The sequence below is a fragment of the Manacus vitellinus genome, unplaced genomic scaffold, assembly GCF_001715985.3.
Source record: "Manacus vitellinus isolate BGI_N305 unplaced genomic scaffold, ASM171598v3 scaffold_48_pilon, whole genome shotgun sequence".
Taxonomy (NCBI): Eukaryota; Metazoa; Chordata; class Aves; order Passeriformes; family Pipridae; genus Manacus; species Manacus vitellinus.
Window position 1 is genome coordinate 4,274,809 of NW_021940593.1, and position 8,813 is coordinate 4,283,621.

The 8,813-nt window shown below is 43.7% G+C and overlaps 1 protein-coding gene across 1 annotated transcript in view; it reads left to right on the top strand.

Moving 5' to 3' along the window:
- PCDH15 (protocadherin related 15) overlaps positions 1-8,813 on the top strand; it is a 217,673-nt gene that overhangs the window by 57,102 nt on the left and 151,758 nt on the right. Inside the window, exons 9-10 of the mRNA XM_029962595.1 lie at positions 5,904-6,038; positions 7,020-7,169. Of these exons, the coding sequence (XP_029818455.1) occupies positions 5,904-6,038; positions 7,020-7,169 (285 nt within the window). The remainder of the gene's footprint in view (positions 1-5,903; positions 6,039-7,019; positions 7,170-8,813) is intronic.

Below are 8,813 nucleotides of genomic sequence, written 5' to 3' on the forward strand. Positions count from 1 at the left end.
GCCCTTTTCAGATTTTATAGGTTGGGGCAGAAAGGGCCAAGTCCCTCCTGGAATGAAAAGCTGACAGGAAAGTTTTGGAAAAAGTCACCTTGTGTTCCTCACAGAGATGAGTCATTGGTGGGAGATGGCAATAAACAAGTGTCAGCTCCAGTGGTGCCACTAATTAGCAGTAACATTTGTTTAAAAGGGGGAAGATACACAAACCCCCAAATTCCTTGAGGACTCCAAGGAACTCAGAGAGAGAAAAAACAGCTTCAGAGGGCAGAAACCATGAGATATTCACCCTACACAAATAAAGGAAGAAATACAATGCTACAGGAGTGATTCAGCGTTAATATTTTTAATTTCCCTTAAGTGAAAGATCCCCCAAAATTAAAAAAACCCAAATCTTTATAAATCCTAAAAAAAAGAAGCAGCCTTTTGGCTTTGCCTTTCCCTTCTGCTTGTTTTAATAATGATATAAATGGACTGTTTCATTCTGGGAGGAATATTTCTTGAATTATTCTTCCCTACCATAACTGGTGGGGTAGCCCAGAAGTGCTGCTCAGTGTTATGAGAACTCTCCTCTCGAGAGAACGTCAACTGCAAAACAAGTTCAAACAACAACAACTGTGAAAGATAGAAGCAATCAGGCAAATATCAGAGAAAAATGCTTCAGTGCTCCTGGTTAAAAAAAAATGTGAAGAAATCTATTAATTTCCTTTTCTGGATTTGTTATTGGAAATCCATAACCTGTGCTTGTAGTTAAATTTAAAACTTATTTCATCCATTATTTGCTCCGTCCACTCCAGTTGCTACCGAGATGCCTTTGAGTAAAAGAATCATTTAAAATTACCACAAGTTCTCTGAAAACACAGCTCACTAAATGTCCTGAGCTGGAGGGGACCCACAAGGATCAAGTCCAGCTCTTGCACAGGATAACCCAAGAATCCCACCATGTACCTGGGATATTGAGCTTCCTTTGACTTCAACTCCACAGGTAACGGAGGCATCAACCAAGAAAGTGTCTGGGAAAAGAGGATCTGGAGTGGCACAGTAGTGCCCTGGGCCTTATCCCACTGCCCAGGGATGCTGCATGGGCTGCAGGGATGCACAGGAGCACCAGGAGTACCACCCAGGTGCTGTTCTGAACATGTGCTGGCACACCTGGCAAAGATGGCATCGGTGCCCATCAGCACCTCCCCTCTGGAGACAGGCTGGGAGAGCTGGGGCTGCTCAGCCTGGAGAGGAGAAGGTTCTGTGGAGGCCCCACAGCACCTTCCAGGGTCTGAGGGAACTACAGGGAATCAGGAGAGGGACTATTCATCAGGAACTGTGTCCAAGGCCAGGCTTGGAGCAACCTGGTCTAGTTGGAAGGTGTCCCTGCCCGTGGCAGAGGTTGGGACTGGATGGTCTTTAAGGACCCTTCCAACCCAAACCATTCCATGATTGATACACAGGGCAGCTTTCTCAGCAACCCTAATCACTAGATAAGAGAAATGAGTTCTCTCCCATGGAAGCCCAAGAGTAAGGAAACCAGTGGCTTGGGAAGCCTTATGTAAAGAGCCCTCAGATCAGACTGTTTAAATTCCTCATCTCAGCTTTGGTTACTCAGGTCTTAAGGTATCCGTGTGGCTTAATTTAATTTATGCCATTTAAACAGACCACTTAATTATATCAGCACTTGGCAGGGCTGCTCTAGTTAAAGGTCTGTTTGCAATGTCACATCTATAAATTAATTTTTGGAAGGTTTATAGCAGGACTCAATTATAATTCCCGCGGGGTTTAAATTTAGAACGTGTTTTGTTCTCTTTTTTTTTCCTTAAGACACTCAGTTCAGATGCCCACTTTCTTCCTGCATTTATCAGAAGACAGGGAGTCATTTTAACAGGAAATACAATCTCAACTGATTTTTCAATTAGAAGACAGAATACATTATGTTTAGCCAGTGCCACCAGTGGAAACTAAGATGCACAGGCACGGAGAGGGCGATGGCAACGTCTCATCAGCAATCCTGACTCAGTAAATACATTCATTTATGGAGGTACAATGAAGCCAGCAGAACATTGAGACCTGCAGAAGTTAATGAGCATATTACCTGTGCTTACAAACCCGCCCTGAGCTACCATTTAGTCCTCCCAGCCTTTCTCTGCTGGAAACCTCCTGCCCACCCCAGGCTGGAAGCCCTCCATGAATCTCTGACACGTGGATTAACACAGGGGAAGTTAAATTTGGTTCTCTGCTCCCTCACAGCCGTGTTACAGCTGCACCATTTCATGGCCTTGGAACGGTTTGGGTTGGAAGGGACCTTCAAGACCATCACTAGCCAAGAATTCCTTCCCATTATCCCATCTCACCCTGCCCTCTGGCAGTATGAGGCTATTCCCCCTTGTCCTGTCCCTCCATCCCTTGTCCCCAGTCCCTCTCCAGCTCTCCTGGAGCCCCTTTAGGCCCTGGGAGGGGCTCTCAGGTCTCCCTGGAGCCTTCTCTTCTCCAGGTGAACCCCCCAGCTCTCCCAGCCTGGCTCCAGAGCAGAGGGGGCTCCAGCCCCAGGATCAACTTTAGTGGCCTCCTTTAGACTTTTTCCAGAGGGGTCAGTGTCTTTCTTGTGCTGGGACCAATAACCCCACTTGCTGTGCCTCTGCAAGGCTGTGGATCTCACATTTGCCTAGTGAAAGTGGGAAAGACTTTCTCCTTTCCCCCAGAAAGGAGGAGGGCAGATGCTGGAAACATCCCTGCAAGAAAACAACTCTCTGCCGTGGGCGTTTCAGCACTGATCATCCTCCACGTGGAGAATGCTGGGAAACCCAGATGTGTCATTAAAGTCTCTTTGTTATTGCTGCAGCTCTTTGGAGATGAGCCTGTGCTGGCAATCAGGAAACCTGAGCAGTTTGGATAGTCTTGGAGCTCGTTCTGGCTACCCTGGAGAACTTCACAGCCAAACAGACTCCCTCCAAAAAACCCTTGGGGATGTTGAAACACATACAGAATATATGTCCTTGCCTGCTCAGTCTTGACAATATCATTTAATTTTGGTTTAATCTTAGTAAATTCTGGAAAGCTGTTTGCTTTGGGCAGAGTTGTAAACCTTTGTGTGTTTACACAGCAGGAATGGAACATTAACATCCAGGCAGGAACTTCTCCAGAGATTTTTCAAGCAGAGCACATCCAAGGCCATTCTTTGTTTATTGAGTGTTTATTGGAGCCCTTTGTGTGCCTCCTTTTGTTGCAGTTTTTTTGTCTGCAGCCATTAATTCCCCAAATGTCCTGCTCTCCTGATGTCCCTCAGTCCCAGGTTTGTGTTTCCTCACTTGGATTCATGTTGTGCCCTGTTTTCCTTTGTAGGTTGCCCCAGGTGCCCTGCCCGTAGGTATTGGGTGTTGTGTTTGAAAAACTCCATTTCTTGCTTCAATTGTGTGATTTCTTTATTTATTCCTCTTGTCCTCCTTCATTTTTCTTTGCCCTGATGATGTTTGAGGCTGGAGCTGTCTCTTGGTTTGGGAAACCTGCAAAGAGCCCTTTAAACACACTGGACCAAATTCAGGGCATAAAGTCATGTGAAAGTTCATTAAATGCTTAATGTTCAATAAATAATTATATGTCTTCACGGACATCTTAAGTATTACAAAAAGTCCTTTTTTAATTTAAAAAGTACCTCCTAAACCATGTCAGGTTTAAAAGTACCTACTAAACCCTCTCAGGTTGGAACTGTGTGCTTGAAACGGCCCTTGCAGGTTGCATGTGCACTCTTTTGTGTGGATTCTGATCCTTTCCTACATAAAACTACGTGCTAAAGAATTCCTCAGAGACCAGCCTTAATGCATGACCCAGTAGTGTACCCAGAAAACACAGTGTTTTAAGTCCAGGCCCTAAAATAAAATAGTTTAAAAATTAAAGTATTGGAAATAGTGTTGGCAGCATTGCTGGATTGTTTCCCACAGTCATATTCTCTCACATGAAATGTTCAGTTAAGTGATCTACTTTCTTGCAGCACAAAATGTGATAATAATGTAAAATATCCATGCTAATGATGTAAAGGCATAACAGTGCTTTTCCAGATTAAGGAAAGATTAAGGAAATAAATTGCTCTGTAGGTCTGACATGCATGGGAGGCACATGAACTAGGCATTGATTGCTGTAAAGGCAATTTGACTTCCACATTTGGATAATGTTTTGCTAATGCAGGAATAGCAAAGGAATAGGATGGATTACTTTGGGAGGGTGTGGGATCTCCATCATTGCTTTTCCTGGGGAGCAAATTAGGAAAAAAATACTGTTTATTAGTGTTCAAAATGACATGACAAGCCAGAAGTGTAACAACCAACAGGGGTTTTTGGAAAATAAATTTTTGCTTGGCTTTATAGTGTCTGCAAAGGGAGCAGTTGTTGGCAACTACCTCCTGTAATTTTGCATGGAATAAAGACATTGCTGTTTGCATTGCTGACTGGAAAAGGAATTGTGATTTTCCTGGGAGCTGGCATTGCAGCAAAGATCCAGGGAATGAGAAACCACTTGTTTGGAACACTGGGATGGTTTCTCCTTTAAACTGAGCAATCTTTGCATGGGCTTTGTTCTAGTTCACTAAGAAAAGTTCCTCTTTCTCCTTCTAATTGTACTAATTTTGTCCTGGGAGTTGTTCATGATGCCACTCAGTGCCTGTTGGTGAGCTCTCCAGTGCTCTGGGGGGGTCTAATCCAATAGGACTGACACTAATGACAGGTAGGAATTAACCTTCTGGAAGCATCGTGGCCTCAGGGTGAGAAACTATTGAGAGAGGAAGAGCCTAATGCTCCTTTTTTTGGTTCATTTGCTGAATTCAGCTGTTTGTGCCTGTGTTGTGTGTCCTACCCTGTACAGGGAGGCTTCTGTGCAATGATGTTGGAAAGCAGCTGGTAAAATCCTGAATTTTCTGCTGAGTTTTATTCATCCCTCTGATCCCTCATCTCCACATTTTTTGGGGCAATTTAAACCAGTTTTTATGGGACTTGTTTCCCAGCCTTTTGTGTTTTCTCGAGTTGAATTTGCACTCCACCAGCTTGGCTTCACCTGACAGAAATGGACTCTCACTCATGACTGAGAGTAGCACAAGAAGTCAGGTTAAATTAACCACATTATGGACAAGGACACGGGAATTTGTTGGAATGCTGGAGGCAATAAAAGCTAATGTAGTTTGTTTGCAAATTTAACTAATGTAGAGTGACCCTTGCAGTCCAATCAGTTAAATAACTCAATAACATCTTGAAAGAGATGGAAGTCAGGAGTGACTGAAGTACTCATGAAGACATGAGTAAATTTACAATGCCTTGACTTGCCTTTATTTACCTTAAAATGTTACTTGCTAATGGAAACGGTGCCACAGTTCATTTATTATGTTTTTTTCCCTTGATCAACCGAGAAGTTCATAATTCTGCATCAATATATTTTGATTCTTTTTGAGATGCAGAGAGTCTCTGAGCTGCATCTATTTAATGATGCATTTCAACACATCATTATATTTTTCATTGCACCAACCCAACTGTTTTATTGCTCTGTTAATCAAGATCAGTTTTGTTTTGGTTTTAATATGCTCGAATCTGGTTTCTTATATTGTTATATTTGGCTTAGAAATTACTGTTTCAAAGGGAAAAAAAAGCAATCATTTAAAACTAACAGATGCAGGTATTTGTTTACCATTGGATTTTCTCACTCTAGAGGTTAAAGTAGGGTTTTAATCCATTTTTCATGGAGAAGATTAGATTTTTAGACCAGCAGTGGGAGTTTTTACCTTTTTTTTTACAGTTTTGACGATTCTTAATCACAGCATTTGTACTTTCTGCCTATTTAGGTTTCAACTAAATCAAGCACTTGCATCAGATAATCGGAGAGTTAATGGTGCAGGTGAATTTCTAATAACACACCCTTTTTTTCCTTGATGTTGTTTGAAGACCAAGGATCCCCAGCTCCATCTCTTCCTGAACGATTACAGCACGTTCTTCACTGTGACTCAGAGTGGCATCACCCGCTACCTCACCCTGCTGCAGCCCCTGGACAGAGAAACCCAGCAGCTCTACACCTTCTCGGTGAGTGACCACCCCTGGAAGGCCCTGCAGGGTCAGCCAGAGCTTGTTGGGAGAAAGGGTTTGGTTCTGACATCTTTGGAGATCAGGAAAACGGCCCGGGAGGAGGAAACGGCGAAACCAGGGGAGCTCCTGGGGGTTGTGCCTTCCTCCAGGCTGCTTCTCCAACTTGAGAGCAGCGTTTAGATCCCCCTGAGCATCATGTCCATGGTCCCAGGTGTGTCCCCTGCTCCTCACCCCCCTGCCATGGCAGCATCTGAGCCCACTTTTTCATACCTGGCCTTTGAGGCCATCGGTGCCTTTTCTTGTCTCGTCCCCTGAGCCAGGAACGTGACACCTGCCTTGGTCTTTTTGCTTGTTTTCAGGAGCAAATAAAAAACTAGGCTGCAATAAACCCCAGCCAGCAGTATTTTAAAAAAAATAAAGAGGAAAAAATGGACTTGATAGTCCCTCAGGCTGTGGGTAAACAATGGCCCTGCAGCAATTTGGAAATGGGCTGTTCCTCCGCTGGGGTTCCCAGTCCTTGCCTCCCTATTTTCTGTCCTTTTAGCAGTTGAAAGGAGAGCTCAGATTTCCCCTCTGGAGTAAAAAGGCCTTCAGCTCTTTCAGTGCCACCTTGAAATGCTCTCTGGGAGGTTTAACAGAGGTAGAGGAGCTCCTGTGTGTGGTGATGCCCAGGTGAGACCTGACAGGTGGCTCATCCCTCCCAGCCACGGACTGTGGCCCATATCCTGGCCCCAACCCTGGGAAATTCCAGGTGATTCCCTCTCATTTCTCCTGCCCACCTGACACAGAGCATTTCAAAGGTGTGGGTTTGCTTTGCTTTTCCCCTGAGTCTTGCACTCTGCAGGCTCAAGCTCAGCCGAAGTGAGATGTGAAATGCTGATTTTTGGTTGTCACGCTGTATTTCCTCACAGCTGGAATTGTATTAAGAACACACCATTAAAATATGTTCCTGTTCTGCTTATTTTTTTCCTGCTGAAGATGACAGCTTCTGATGGAGTCCAGGAGAGTGTCCCAGTGACTGTCAATATCCTGGTGATCGATGCAAATGATAATTCCCCCACCTTCTCCAACATCTCTTACAATGTCAAGATTTATACGGATATGAGGCCTGGGGAAGGTGTTATAAAGGTAATTTCAGGTCTTTTTATTGCCTTTGTTGGCTCACTTTCTGTTAGCAGTAGATTAGAAATGCACTGAAACCAACTAGAACTTAATTTTGTGTATCTCCATCCACTTCATTAGTTAAATAACTATTAAAATTGCTCCTACTAAATGGTAGACCTGTCTTAGATGTACAGCTGCAGCTCAGCTGTTTCACCTGAAGTTCTGCAAAACCTTTTCAGCTGGAAAATTTCAGAAGAAAAAATAATATTCCCCTTGATTAGCAGGATATTGAAATAAAATGGTTTTGGGGAACAGGTAAACAGTTGAGTAGAACATAACCAGGAATGTTTTTACCATGTCATAAAAGCTGTTGGTTTTTACAAGTCATTTGTTTGTAGAACAAATGAACAGTGAAAAAATGTGCTGAACACGGGCCCAGAGTGAAGCAGCTTTAATTAAAGTTTGCCAGCACTGATTTATGTCTCAGTGCAGGACTGGAGGTGAATCCTGGTGGCACTGAAGTTAATGGAAAAAGGCTTTTTTTGGGGTGGTAATTCTTCTGAGATCTCAGCCATGCCCTGAGTGCTGCCAGTGGAGATGGGTAAGGACAAGATGCCATTGGTGGAGGCGGTGGGAATATCGGGAAAATCAAATTAATCAACCGACTTGAGTGATAAAATGCCATTTTCTGAATTACAGTCAGGAATTAATCAGGCAAGCAGTGATTTACCAGCATTAGGAGAGGGCTCAGTGTCTGTTCTGGCACATGCCCCCCTTGAGCTGTAGCTGTGCATTTGCACCCTTGCATCTTCATTCATGTTATTCTTGCCTTTTCACCAATCTTCTTAAGCTACAAGTGCTAAAAAACCATCAGTGAGAGCCACAGGGGCATTTTCAGCAAGATTTGAGGGAAAGATAAAAGCTCTAAGCACAACTGAGTTCCTTCAAGCCATGCACAAGTGGAAACAAAAGATATCAAATACTGGTATCCTGTCCTGAAGGAGCCAGGGAATGTAAGGCAGAAAATGTTGCTAAATGAGATTGCTGGATGTGTGAAAAGAATGTTTTCCTGCCCAAAATTGGCCTTGAGGATGCTCTGGGCTGCCTGAGGTCTGTTAATGGTACCTGGGATGAAGCAGAGCAGCATCTTGTGCTTGCCTGAAGCACCTGAAGTGCTGCTGTGCTCAGAGGGAATGTGCTGCTCTTGAGTTCTCAGACACATTCTGGTCTTGGAGCTGCAAGCATATTCAGGACCTGGAGGCATGGAAAGAGGAGGAGTACAAATTTCTTAATGAACTTGATCTGGACAAGGTCCTGTGGGGAAGGAGTAGTGAGGAAGTTGGGCTCTAAATTCACCTTTGTTAAAAAATGTAAATTCTGCATGTGGTCGGTACATGGGTCCTTTCAGGTTCTGTGACTTTATAATGTGGTCAGAGATGGAAGGGAGAAAATTCTGGCTCTTTTATCAACTCATCTTACATTGCCAGATGATCTGAGTTTATAAATTAACTGACTTAGAAAAAAAAGTAAGAGTCAATATTTAAGATTTTGGTGTACTGTGATGATGCCAGGAATAAAAGGAGAGTCCACCTCTGGGTTCTCAGGAGATGATCAGAGGGATGAAGCACCTCTGCCATGAGGAAAGGCTGAGAGAATTGGGATTGTTCA